The sequence below is a fragment of the Brassica rapa genome, chromosome A09 (assembly GCF_000309985.2).
Source record: "Brassica rapa cultivar Chiifu-401-42 chromosome A09, CAAS_Brap_v3.01, whole genome shotgun sequence".
Classification (NCBI taxonomy): Eukaryota; Viridiplantae; Streptophyta; class Magnoliopsida; order Brassicales; family Brassicaceae; genus Brassica; species Brassica rapa.
The window spans coordinates 3,895,053-3,909,438 of record NC_024803.2 but is presented as its reverse complement, the minus strand read 5'-3'; the positions used below and the strand labels follow the sequence as shown (position 1 = coordinate 3,909,438).

Sequence of the window (14,386 nt, the reverse complement as noted above, 5' to 3'; positions counted from 1 at the left end):
GGTTGTACAAATAAATATAGAAAACAACCAAACTTTAGCATACATATTACAATTTACAAATAACCGATTGTTATTTGGTATTTAGAAAAACATTAATTTTTATCAAATATTTAGAAAAACATTAATTATCAAAAGAAGGATTGGTGACAACTGCGGTTGTAGATTCTTACAATCAAACCCATAATTTTCCAAGTTAAAACCTAAAATATATTTTTTTTATTTTTCTTCTAAAATTATTTTATTCTATAATTTATATATTTTGCTTTGTTAATGTTTCAGTTGAACTAACAAAACTAACTACAAAGCATATTAGTTTGAGTTTCAATTCTTTTAAAAAGACTCAGTTTTCAAAAAAAAAAAAAAAAACAATGTTCATTTTTGCCACCTAAAGGCAAACCCAAGGAAGATAAGTCTTATCTCAATAAACATACAACCACATACTCTGTTTATTACCCGTTGAATGACTATAGACCACATTTTCAGAATTGTATGGAGGAAAAGACTATTGACTAGGGCTGTTCAATATGGTAAAACCGAACCGTATCGAACCGAACCGAACCGAAATAGACAATATGGTTTGGTTTTGGTATATACCATATAAACTGAATGGATATACCTTTATAAAAACTGTAGGATTTGGATATGGTTTGGTATATAACCGATTAAACCGAATAAACCGAACAAAACCGATTAAAAGTAGAAACATGTATCTATTTTATGACAATACATGAATATCTATTTGTTACATAAGTTAAATTTGTGTTAATAAATATTACCATAATTTTATAGTAATAAAAAACCTTAATTTGTAAAACACTTGAACTATAACTAAATAACAATACATCGCAATTCAGACATCTTATTTTCTAAGTTTTTTTTTGATTTTTTTGCTTTATTTTAGTTTTCACTAAATTAATATAAAGATTATAAATTTGATGGACAATAATTAATGGAAAATTTTTAATTGAAAAAACATGACTTTAATGAACACTATATATGGTAGAGTGGAAAAATTTTTCTTTCATGTTTCTGTTTTGTTTCATATTTTTATTTTCAAAATTTCAAGCTTTGATTTTAGTTGTAGATTTGATTATTTTATTTGATGATAGAAGTATTTTTATTTTTTTGTTCATTTATTTGAACATGTAATATATTTTTAATAAATGACTATGTTGACAATATGACTCTAAAATTTATATAATATGATCTCAAACAAAATAATTATGTTTTTTGGTATAAAACCGAATAAACCGACGGTATATAAACCGAACCGAACCGAAGTAAATATGGATTTAGAATGGTAGTTATATTTTACTAACCGAAATACCGAAAACCAAAAAAAACCGAACCGAAACCGAACCGATATCCGGATTGAACACCCCTACTATTGACTCTTTAAGATCTGACTATTGACTTAGAATAAAATAATCAATAAGTCTTCTTAACCTTTTTATACGTTCTGTTGTAACGAACTAATCAACTTAAACCTAACTCTATATGTAAACACACACATAATCTCACCATCATTCGTTAAGCAAAATGGGATTCCTTACTTGGTCGATAATCCATCTCTTTCTTCTTCTGCAACTACAAACACCTGTCGTTTTGTCTCAAAACATCATCAACGGATCCGTTCTTGTCGGAGAATCCCTCACAGCTTCAGAGTCCCAACAATTCTCTAGTTCATGGAGATCCCCTTCCCGTGACTTTGCTTTAGGGTTCCGCAAGATAAGACCAAACGATGGTTTCACTCTCTCCATATGGTTCGACAAGATTCCCGACAAAACCATCGTCTGGCACGCACAAGCGGTCAACACGACCACCGGTCTTGTCCCTGCTGGTTCGAAGGTTACACTAACCGCAGATGGCGGTTTGGTTCTCACTGGCCCTCGAGGTCAACAGCATTGGAGTTCTTCACTTTCTCCGAGTAGTAGCTCTGTTTCTCGAGGGCTCATCAACGACGCCGGAGAATTCACTCTGTTCAGCCAAGATTCCGGCGTGGCTTTGTGGTCAAGCTTTGATCATCCAACAGACACTCTGTTGCCTACTCAGGTGAGTCCATATTCTCATTGGTGACTGAAAGAGCTAAAGGGTAGTGGTTTTACCATAATTAGTAAGGGTGGGAGTTTGGATATCTATTCGGATCCGGTTTGGTATTTTAGATTTATGAGTATTTAGATTTTAAGGTTTATTACGCATTTAGGTATTTTTTGAATTAGGTTCGGATATTTTAGATTTTCTAATACTTAGTTTTAGAGATCTACTAGGGATTAACCCGGGCTACGCCCGGGATTTTTATTTTTTCTAATTTAAGTTGTTAAATTAATTATATTTAGGCTATGATATATATTTATATAAATGTTAAAATGCATATCATAATTAAAATTTATTTTTAAATTTTAAAATGTTAAATTAACATATTTTTTACTATTTAAATATTTTTTTGTAATTTTATTGGCTATCTAGTTATCATATTTAGCAAAACTATCTTTTGAGCGTTGGAATAAATGTTTTAGAGATTTTATTAAACTGCAGAGTATTTTCGGATCGACCACATGCTCAACATTCGATCGATCCGTAAAAAGATGGTCGATCTCCTTGGCCAGGTAAGTACAATTTTAGCAAAAATATCTTTTATTTTCAAATATTAAGTATATAATTATTCTTTTTAATATTTTTTAATTATATTTTTTGATTAAATTATTGTATTATAATGATTATGTAAATATTTTTTGTGATGTTTGAATTTGTGTTGTTCGTATACTTAACCTAGATGATATTGATGTTAAACAATATATTGTTTTCTGGAAATAGAAAATAATGATATATCAAAACGTATCTAATACTTGTTAAATGATAGTATAATGTAAATTTCATCCATTATTTGAAAATAACCATTTGTTGTTTTTATTTTTATTTTAAATTAGAAATTATTTTTATTTAAAAACATTATTCATATATAATATAATAGTTTAAGTTTGGAAGATTAATATATATATATAAATTATGTATATTTTTAAAAAAATAATTTAAGATATTATATATTGACTATCTGAATAAAAACTGAATTTATTATCTTGAAAATCATATATTTATAATTTTGTCTTCATGTTTTTTTTTTTATCTTCATGTTTGTCTTCATGTTATACTCACCAATCCATCATTGATATTTATAACTCAGTATGTTTTTTAAAAAAACTTAGTTTTAAGTAATAAACTAATTTAATAAATTAAATTCATCACCTATAATGTTATGTAAACTATATTTGAAAACTCTCTAAAATTATATTTTAAGCATAATATTATTATTATTTAATTTAAGTTATTTTAAACATAATATATGCTAAACCAACTTAAATTATATTTACAATAGGACCATCCTAAACCGGTTAGTAAACCAAAAACAATACTAAACCAACATGAACCAATACCTGATTCGGCGAGGAAAGAAGTGTTTCGGGATAAACGCTTGAATGGTTACTAACTGAAATGGTTTGGTCATGAGAGAGTTAGTATGAATATTAACAATAAAATTATGGATTAGATTAATTTAAATTTGTAAGAATACCTTTGAGTCTATGAAAAACAATTCAATTCCCATGAATAAGTTCGGCTTTTGGAAGTTGCGGGTTTCCCAACAATGAATCCATCTAACAAAAAGTTTGTTGTTATAAAAAAATCTCAGTCAAGGTCATTAAAGGTTTCTGGGACGGCAAGAGTTTATGGTGAAACCATTTTTTTGCTCGAGTGCTTTGAAATTTTCCTTAATAGTGTGAGGTTGATGTGGATGGAATAATGAGTTTTATAGGGACTTTCTTGATGTAAAACTATACATTTTTTTTAATGTGGTATTTCCATTTTTATATAATTTACTACCATTTTAAGATATAAGTACATTTTAAGATAGATGCTTAAATTTTAATGTACTTTTTCCATTTTTTAAAATGTTTATTTCCATTTCTTATATTTTTATTTACGTAATATCTATATTTTATATTTTAAAATAGATATTTAAATATTAATGTACTTTTTTCATTTTTTAAATTGTGTATTTACTTATATTATATATTTTACATTTTAAGATAGATGTTTAATGCTTGATGAACTTTTTCCATTTTTTAAAAAATTGTGTATTTACTTATTATTACATTTATAATTCATATATTATATATTTACATTATTTACTTATTATTTATTTTCCTGTATATGTATTTCCATTTCTTGTACTTTTCATTTACTTAATATCTCTATTTTATATTTTAAGATAGATGTTTAAATCTTAATGTACGTTTTCCAATTTTTTAAATTGTATATTTCCATTTGTTATACTTTCTATTTACGTAATATCTATATTTTAAATTTTAATATATATTTTTAAATCTTAATGTAATTTCCCATGTGGAAGCACCGTAGCCTATTGGTTAATGTTTAAAGGCTTCTACACCCAGGTCTGGGGTTCGAATCCCAGACTATGCAATTTATTGCAGATTACAGGAAATCCAAGTTTCAAGTCCCGGAGAGAGCGGTTTATTAAACAATTATACAGACAAAAGAGGAATGGCTTGCAAGAGATCTTCAACATGGTGCAAGTAAATCTAGTCAAGCGTGGATCTTCATAGGACGGCTCATGTGATGCAGTTAGGCGTAGGTCTTCATAAGGCAGGTAGTATTGTCGGTTGTCGAATCGTCTATGTAATCTTTCCTATATCATAATTGTAAGATCATAATAAATCAGCGTTAAAAAAATGTAATTTCCCATTTTTTAAATTTGGTATTTACTTATATTATATATTTACTTATTATTTATTTTTCTTTATATTGTGTATTTCTATTTCTTATACTTTCTATTTACTAATAATTTTATATTTTAAGATTGATTTACATTTTAAGATAGATGTTTAAATACTAATGTACTTTTTCCATTTTTTTAAATTGTGTATTTCCTTTTCTTATACTTTCTATTTACTTAATATCTATATTTTACATTTTAAGATAGATGTTTAATATTTAATGTACTCTTTCCAGTTTTTAAAAATTGTGCATTTACTTATTATTGTACATATAATTCGTATATTTACATATTTATAATATTTACTTATTATTTATTTTTCTATATATTGAGTATTTCTCTTTCTTATACTTTATATTTAGTTAATGTCTATATTTTATATTTTAAGATAGATGTTTAAATCTTTACGTATTTTTTCATTTTTAATGTAAAACGACAATGTTTAATAGAAAATCTTGGACAAATAGTCAAATAGTTATATTTATGTTTTTTTTTCTTTTTTTTATAAAAAGGTAATGTTACATTATGAAGATAACTCGTTTTTTTAGTGAACAATGGTAATCTTACATATGTTTAATGTAGTTTTTCCATTTTTTATGTTGTATGTTTACATATTATTGTTATTTTTAAATGTAAAATGACAATTTTACATATGTTTAATGTAGTATTTCCATTTTTTATATTTTATGTTTACATATTATTAATTATATATAATTGTATTTTTACAAAATAGTAATGTTACATTATGGAGATAAGCCGTGTTTTTTTTTATTGAAAAATGGTAATCTTACATATGTTTAATGTAGTTTTTCCATTTTTTATGTTGTATGTTTACATATTATTTTCTTAAAATAAAAATGTAAAATGGTAATCTTACATATGTTTAATGTAGTATTTTCATTTTTATGTTGTATGTTTTAGATATATTTATTATTTTCGAAATTATATATAATGTTTTTTGTTTTTTTTATAAAACGGTAATGTTACATTATGGAGATAAGCCGTCTTTTTTTTAAGTGAAAAATAGTAATCTTACATATGTTTAATGTAGTTTTTCTATTTTTTATGCTGTATGTTTACATATTTTTTATAATTTTCGAAAATAAGTAATGTTAAAATGTAAAACTATATTTTATGCCATGTGTCATCTTTCGAGATTATATTATATATTTACTTCTTATTTATTTTTCTTTATATTGTGTATTTCTATTTCTTATACTTTCTATTTACTAATAATTTTATATTTTAAAATTGATTTACATTTTAAGATAGATGTTTAAATACTAATGTGCTTTTTCCATTTTTTTAAATTGTGTATTTCCTTTTCTTATACTTTCTATTTGCATAATATCTATATTTTACATTTTAAGATAGATGTTTAAATCTTAATATACTTTTTCCATTGTTTTTAAGTTGTGTATTTCTTTTTCTTATATTTTCTATTTACTTAATATCTATATTTTACATTTTAAGATAGATGTTTAATATTTATTATACTCTTTCCATTTTTTAAAAATTGTGCATTTACTTATTATTGTATATATAATTCGTATATTTATATATTTATAATATTTACTTATTATTTATTTTTTTATATATTGAGTATTTCTCTTTCTTATACTTTATATTTAGTTAATGTCTATATTTTATATTTTAAGATAGATGTTTAAATCTTTACGTATTTTTCCATTTTTAATGTAAAACGGCAATGTTTAATAGAAAAACTTGGACAAATAGTCAAATAGTTATATTTATGCTTTTTTCTTTTTTTTATAAAATAGTAATGTTACATTATGAAGATAAACCGTTTTTTTAGTGAACAATGGTAATCTTATATATGTTTAATGTAGTTTTTCCATTTTTTTATGTTGTATGTTTACATATTATTGTTATTTTTAAATGTAAAATGGTAATTTTACATATGTTTAATGTAGTATTTACATGTTTTATGTTGTATGTTTACATATTATTTATTATTTTCGAAATTATATATCATTTGTTTTTTTACAAAATAGTAATGTTACATTATGGAGATAAGCCGTGTTTTTTTTAGTGAAAAATGGTAATCTTACATATATTTAATGTAGTTTTTTCTATTTTTTATGTTGTATGTTTACATATTATTTTCTTAAAATAAAAATATATAATGGTAATCTTACATATGTTTAATGTAGTATTTCCATTTTTATGTTGTATGTTTTACATATATTTATTATTTTCGAAATTATATATAATGTGTTTTGTTTTTTTATAAAACGGTAATGTTACATTATGGAGATAAGCCGTCTTTTTTTTAAGTGAAAAATAGTAATTATACATATGTTTAATGTAGTTTTTCTATTTTTTTATGCTGTATGTTTACATATTTTTTATAATTTTCGAAAATAAGTAATATTAAAATGTAAAACTCTATTTTATGCCACGTGTCATCTTTCGGGATTATATTTTATATTTACTTATTATTTATTTTTCTTTATATTGTGTATTTATATTTCTTATACTTTCTATTTACTAATAATTTTATATTTTAAGATTGATTTACATTTTAAGATAGATGTTTAAATACTAATGTACTTTTTCCATTTTTTTAAATTGTGTATTTCCTTTTCTTATACTTTCTATTTGCATAATATCTATATTTTACATTTTAAGATAGATGTTTAAATCTTAATATATTTTTTCCATTGTTTTTAAGTTGTGTATTTCTTTTTCTTATACTTTCTATTTACTTAATATCTATATTTTACATTTTAAGATAGATGTCTAATATTTAATGTACTCTTTCTATTTTTTTAAAATTGTGCATTTACTTATTATTGTATATATAATTTGTATATTTATATATTTATAATATTTACTTATTTTTTTTTATATTGAGTATTTCTCTTTCTTATACTTTATATTTAGTTAATGTCTATATTTTATATTTTAAGATAGATGTTTAAATCTTTACGTATTTTTCCATTTTTAATGTAAAACGGCAATGTTTAATAGACGAACTTGGACATATAGTCAAATAGTTATATTTATGTTTTTTTTTTTTTTTTTATAAAATGGTAATGTTACATTATGAAGATAAACCGTTTTTTTAGTGAACAATGGTAATCTTACATATGTTTAATGTAAATTTTCCATTTTTTTATGTTGTATGTTTACATATTATTGTTATTTTTAAATGTAAAATGGTAATCTTACATATGTTTAATGTAGTATTTCCATTTTTATGTTGTATGTTTTACATATATTTATTATTTTTGAAATTATATATAATTTTTTTTTTTATAAAACAGGAATGTTACATTATGGAGATAAGCCGTCTTTTTTTAAGTGAAAAATAGTAATCTTACATATGTTTAATGTAGTTTTTCCATTTTTTATGCTGTATGTTTACATATTTTTTACAATTTTCAAAAATAAATAATATTAAAATGTAAAATTATATTTTATGCCACGTGTCAGATTTTGAGAAAAATTTTTTCCGCTGATGTGGACGCCCTATGGAGCCTCAAAAGCTCCCTTTTATTAGTAGAGATTATCAGTTCGGGTATTTTTTGGTTCCTTCGGATATTTCAGATATAATCAAATATCCAAACTGTTTTGTATATCAAAACTATCTATAAAAAAATAATTTTATGTTTTTTTTCATCTGAGCTTTGTATCCCAACTAATGCAAAACAAAACAAAACTTCAAATAACCAAAACACATTATATCAGGGAAGGGTTAGTGGTTTTCGCACTGATTCGTTATTGTATACTATGCAGAGTATAGAGATTGGAATGAATCTTTCATCTCGCCTGACGGAGACAAGTGTCAAGAAAGGAAAATTTAGATTACGTCTAGGCGATGACGGAAACCTTCAGCTTCTGGTTCTCAACTCCAAGACACTAGCCGAAAGAGATGTATACTTTCAGTACTTCGAAACCAATACAAAGGAACCTAATCCTGGGACTCGGTTAGTTTTCAACCAGTCAGGCTACATGTATGTTCTTCTAAGCGACAAAACAAGATTCGGTATTAAAGACGACGTCCCCGCATCTTCTAGCGACGTTTACCTCCGTGCCGTTCTACATTTCGATGGAGTTTTCGCTCAATACTCTCATTCCAAAGGGGAAGGGAGTAACGGGTGGGAGCTGGTTTGGGCTGTGCCGGAAAATATATGTCGGAGTAGCTCCGATATATCTGTCGGGAATGTAGCTTGTGGGTTTAATAGTATATGCAGTTTGGAAGATACACAAAGGCCGAGATGTCAGTGTCCAGAGCGGTTCTCATTATTGGATACTAGTGATGAGTATGGTGACTGCAAGGCGGATTTCGAGATGCAGACTTGTGGACCAAGTAATAACAATACTTATGAGCTTATTCGTGTTGACCGCACGAACTGGCCGTACGGGGATTACCAGGTGTACAATGATTATGATGAAGAAAGTTGTAGAAAAGCTTGTCTTGACGATTGTTTTTGTTCTGCTGTTGTTTATGGAAACGATAGAGTATGTTGGGCCAAGAGGTTTCCATTGTCTTTTGGTCAGAGATCTCCTAATGGTGAAAACTATGATCCACGTAATAGTTATACACTCATTAAGGTTTTAAAAGGCGGCGGTGCGGATGCTCCAAGTGCTAAAGATAGAGGGAAAGACAGGGACTGGTTAATCATCGCTTGTTCGGTTTTGCTTGGAACTTCAGCTTTTGTGAATTTCATATTCCTTGCGTTGTACGGAAGGAGTAAGACGGCAAAGAAGAAACCTAATCAAGGTGGAGATATGGGTGTAGCTACTGCAGTTGAGTTGAATCTGAGAGTCTTTACATACGGAGAGCTCTTAGCAGCTACCGGAGATTTCATGGAGGAGCTTGGGAGAGGAGCATTTGGGATTGTCTACAAGGGTTTTTTAAAACTTAGTAATGATTCTGAAGTTACCGTGGCTGTCAAGAAACTAGACCGTGTTGCTCAAGAAAACGAGAAAGAGTTCAAGAATGAGGTTAAAGTGATTGGTCAGATCCACCACAAGAACCTGGTGAGGCTAATTGGCTTCTGCAACGAAGGGCACAGCCGTATGATTGTATACGAGTTCATACCTCACGGGACATTAGCCGGTTTTCTCTTCAGGCGTCCGAGACCGAGCTGGGAAGATAGAAGAAGAATAGCGATTGGGATTGCTCGTGGAATCTTGTATCTACATGAAGAATGCAGCGAGCAGATCATACATTGTGACATAAAACCGCAAAACATACTCTTAGATGAGTATTACAACCCTCGAATTTCGGATTTCGGTCTAGCAAAGCTTCTGATGATGGACCAAACACATACACTCACGAACATCCGCGGCACGAAAGGGTATGTCGCACCGGAGTGGTTCAGGAACAGTCCCATTACATCCAAAGTAGATGTTTATAGCTACGGAGTAATGCTTTTGGAAACCGTGTGCTGCAAGAAAGCCGTCGATCTTGAAGACGAAGTGATTCTCATTGATTGGGCATACTATTGTTACCAAAATAGGAGGTTGGATGATCTGATCCAAGACGATTTGGATGCCATTGACGACATGGAGATGGTAGAGAGATATGTGAAAATAGGGATATGGTGTATACAAGAAGAACCAAGAATGAGACCTAACATGAGACATGTTACGCAGATGCTTGATGGTGTGGCTCAAGTTCATGATCCTCCAAACCCTTTTCCTTATAGTACCTTCTCTACTGCTCCGGTGTCATGTGTTTGAATATATATATAGACATTTGTATGTGTAATATTTTTCATTTAGTGCCAATAAATCAAGAGAAGACTTCTCTGACTATTCAAAGTTTGTTTCGTTGACTTTTTAGAAAGAAATTAAAAAGCCCTAAAGTCATCTTATCCCTTCTTCTACGTTTGATTGGTAACAAACATATCACCACACAAACAAACAAACACTCTTATCATCTCTACATCTTCGCTTGAACAAAATGGGTGTTATCTCTTGTTGGATACTCCAAGTTGTTCTTGTTTTACATCTACAAGTACTTGTCGTTTTGTCTCAGAACATCATCAGCGGATCTGTTCCTGTCGGAGAATCTCTGACCGCTTCAGAATCCCAACAATTCTCCAGTTCATGGCTTTCCCCTTCTGGTGACTTTGCTTTTGGCTTCCGCAAGATTCAACCAAACGATGGTTTCACTCTCTCCATATGGTTCGACAAGATTCCTGACAAGACGATTGTGTGGTATGCACAAACCGTCAACACAACCACCGGTCTTGTCCCTGAGGGTTCGAAGGTTACGCTAACCGCAGATCGTGGTCTTGTCCTTACTGACCCTGGAGGTCAGCAGCTCTGGAGCTCTTCACTTCCTCAAACTAGGAGCTCTGTTTCTCGAGGGCTAATAACAGACGCCGGAAACTTACGTCTGTTAAGTGAAGATTCAGATGTAGCTTTATGGTCTAGCTTCGCTAATCCCACCGACACTCTGTTACCTAGTCAAGTAAGTCTTTATAAAGATATGAATCCATATAGTTTAAATATCTCATAGACCTCAACTGTGAGATCAAATTTTTACTTACTCTTGAGTTTGATCTTTTTATATATAAGCATGTCTTGGTTTGGAAGTGACTTGATGATCAGTGCAACGGTATACATTTTAAAATTAGGAAAAACTATTTTAAATGGATAAGAAAGTTTTCTAAAAAAAAGAAATATCTAATTTTAAAACTGTATAGCAAAGGTAAAAATGATTGTAAATTATTCATTCACATGAATAATATACACCTCAATCTCAATCGTGTTTTCTCTCTTAAGTTGTTATTCGCGTTTGCTCACGGCAGTATGCTTTATAAACGAACCTATTACCGTAACCCATCTTAAGTTAATTACTTGGTTACATAAAATTCCCCTTCCATATTTTGCATGCAGTGATTGGTGTTTGTGTTTGCATTTTAGAAATATTTTTTTAATGAAAATATAAATAACGTAAAGAAAAATCATATCTACTAATAATAGCAATCACAATTAATTCCAAAGGCTGTGAATCCACTTATGTTGAAAGATTGTGTCTTTTGAAAAAGAAGCGTAAAGGGTTGTGTCTTTTCTAAAAATATTATGTTGGAAGGTTGTGTCTTTTCCAATTAATTTCTAAGGTTGTGAATCCACTTATGTTGAAAGGTTGTGTCTTTTGAAAAAATAGTGTAAAGGGTTGTGTCTTTTCTAAAAGTTCTATGTTGTAAGGTTGTGTCTTTTCCAATTAATTCTTAAGGTTGTGAACTTCAATTGTGTTGAAAGGTTGTCATTTGAAAAATATGTGCAGAGGGTTATGTCTTTTCTAAAAGTTATATGTTGTAAGGTTGTGTCTTTCTAAAAATAGTCTAAAAGTTGTGACTATTCACTAATATCTTTTAAAAAGTGAGAAATTGTAAGTATTAAAAGAATGTGACTATTCATATTGAAGGGTTGTGACTATTCAAATAGGCTTTAAAAAAATCTATAAATAGTCTCTCCCATGCATTTTTCAAATCAAATTTTTACTAATCTACTAATAATAAAATGGTGAAAAAAATAATGTTAAAGTTGCAACTTTTCATCTAAACAAGGTATCTTTTCATCTCAAAGTGGGATTGCTTTAAAAAATATTGGTTTTATTTAAGTAATGTGTTTGTTTATATAATAAGTGTTGGTATTTTATAAGAACTCTCCCAAAAAATTAAAAAAAAAATTTATAAATGAGATTATTTAAGTAATGTGTTAGTTTATATAATAAGTGTTGGTATTTTATAAGAACTCTCCCAAAAATTAAAAAAAAATATTATAAATGAGACGGTCATATTAACATAAATCAACATATATTTATTACAATATTCAATTTTCTGAATATTCATTTTCAATAAATAAAGCAGGTAGATAAATATACAAAATAACAATTACCAACATATAAATTATAATTGTTTAAAATTATAAACTAATAATTTTAATATTATGTCTTAAATAGGAAAAAAAATTATATATCATGCAAAAAAAATTGCATTTTGTTCAAAAAGTGGTTGAAGATAACTATCATGTGAAAAATGTATGAAAAAACTTAAAAAAGATGAAGACACAAGTATGCAATATGTGTTTTGATAAAAGATTAAAGGGAACATTAAGGTTTATAAAAAAAAAAAAATATATATATATATTTGAATACTTTGTAAATCATATTTTAATCATCAAAATTAAATTTAATTATTTATATGATTTAATTTTTTTATCAGGCATATAAAATTATAAATTATAGATTGTAATATATTATTTATAAAATGAGTTCCTGTGCGATATCGCACGGGCTCTTTGCCTAGTTAGATAAGTACAAAATTTATATTATTCAGTTTATGCTATTCTACAGATGTCTAATTGTAAGTACACATCACATATATATGGTCGGGTGTATGGTGATGATGATGCAGAGTATTGAAGTTAGAGGGAATCTCTCATCTCGCCTCAAAGAGACTAGCTTCCAGAAAGGAAGATTCAGGCTACGTTTAGGTGACGATGGAGATCTTCAGCTTCTTACTCTCAACAGCGAGACGCTAGCAGAAACAGATGTATACTTTTCGTACTACTCAAGTAACACAAAAGACCCTCATAATCCCGGGAATCGATTGGTTTTCAACGAGACAGGCTACATGTATGTAGTAATGAACGACAATACAACGAGATTCTATGTCAACAATAAAGATCCAGTACCGTCCAAAGACTTTTATCACCGTGCCGTTTTACATTTCGACGGGGTTTTCTCTCAGTACTATCATCCCAAGAGGCAAGGGGTTAATAATAGTGATAATGGATGGTCTCTGGCTTGGTCTGAACCAGAGAATATATGTGCAAAGAGGTTTGGACCGTATCTTGATGCTAATGAGCTTGGGAATCTAGCTTGTGGGTTTAATAATATATGCATTTTAGGAGATAATAATAGGCCAAGATGTGAATGCCCCAAGAGGTTTTTGTTGGTGGATCCAGATGACGAGTATGGTGATTGTAAACCTGATTTTGAGATGCAAATTTGTGGACGAGAGAGTAACCAAACAGCAGCAGCGGACCAGGATGCAAATCTCTACGAGTTTGTGACTTTGAGGATGACAAATTGGCCGTCAGGGGATTACAAGAGGTATTCAAATTATGATGAAGAAAGGTGTAAAGCAACTTGTCTCAAGGACTGTTTTTGTGGAGCAGTGGTGCTTGGAAAAGATAAATTATGTTGGAAGAAGAAGTTTCCATTGTCTTATGGCATTAGAGATACGAATGGTGAGAGTGATACATTCATTAAGGTTCTTAAACTTGGATCACGATCCTGATATGTTAGAACTTCAGGATATCGTGCCCCTCTCTAATACTAAGGTTCAGAAGTTATATGTTTATCTCTGTTGTGGAAGGCGAGAATTTTAAAGAGAAAGCGAATCGAGGTATATATGGTTTTCGTGTATGAAGCTCACAAAATCAAGAACATCATCATGACAAGTTGAGCATAGCTTATTTTGTCTGATTTCTGTTAGTTATAAAAATTGTTATCTCGTAATTACATAACGTAGTTTTTATTTCAAGATAACGTATTAACATTATGGTTTAATTACAAAATTATAACGATGGGAATTTATTTTTTTA

General features: G+C 28.7%; 1 protein-coding gene and 1 pseudogene across 1 annotated transcript; both read left to right on the top strand.

Moving 5' to 3' along the window:
• Nucleotides 1-1,314: 1,314 nt before the first annotated feature.
• On the top strand, nt 1,315-10,579 carry LOC103837356 (annotated as a pseudogene).
• Nucleotides 10,560-14,386, top strand: LOC103837355 (G-type lectin S-receptor-like serine/threonine-protein kinase RLK1). The gene is made up of 2 exons (XM_033279126.1): nt 10,560-11,240; nt 13,192-14,386. Exons 1-2 carry the CDS (start codon nt 10,728-10,730, stop codon nt 14,077-14,079), a joined length of 1,401 nt encoding a protein of 466 aa, XP_033135017.1. The 5' UTR covers nt 10,560-10,727; the 3' UTR covers nt 14,080-14,386.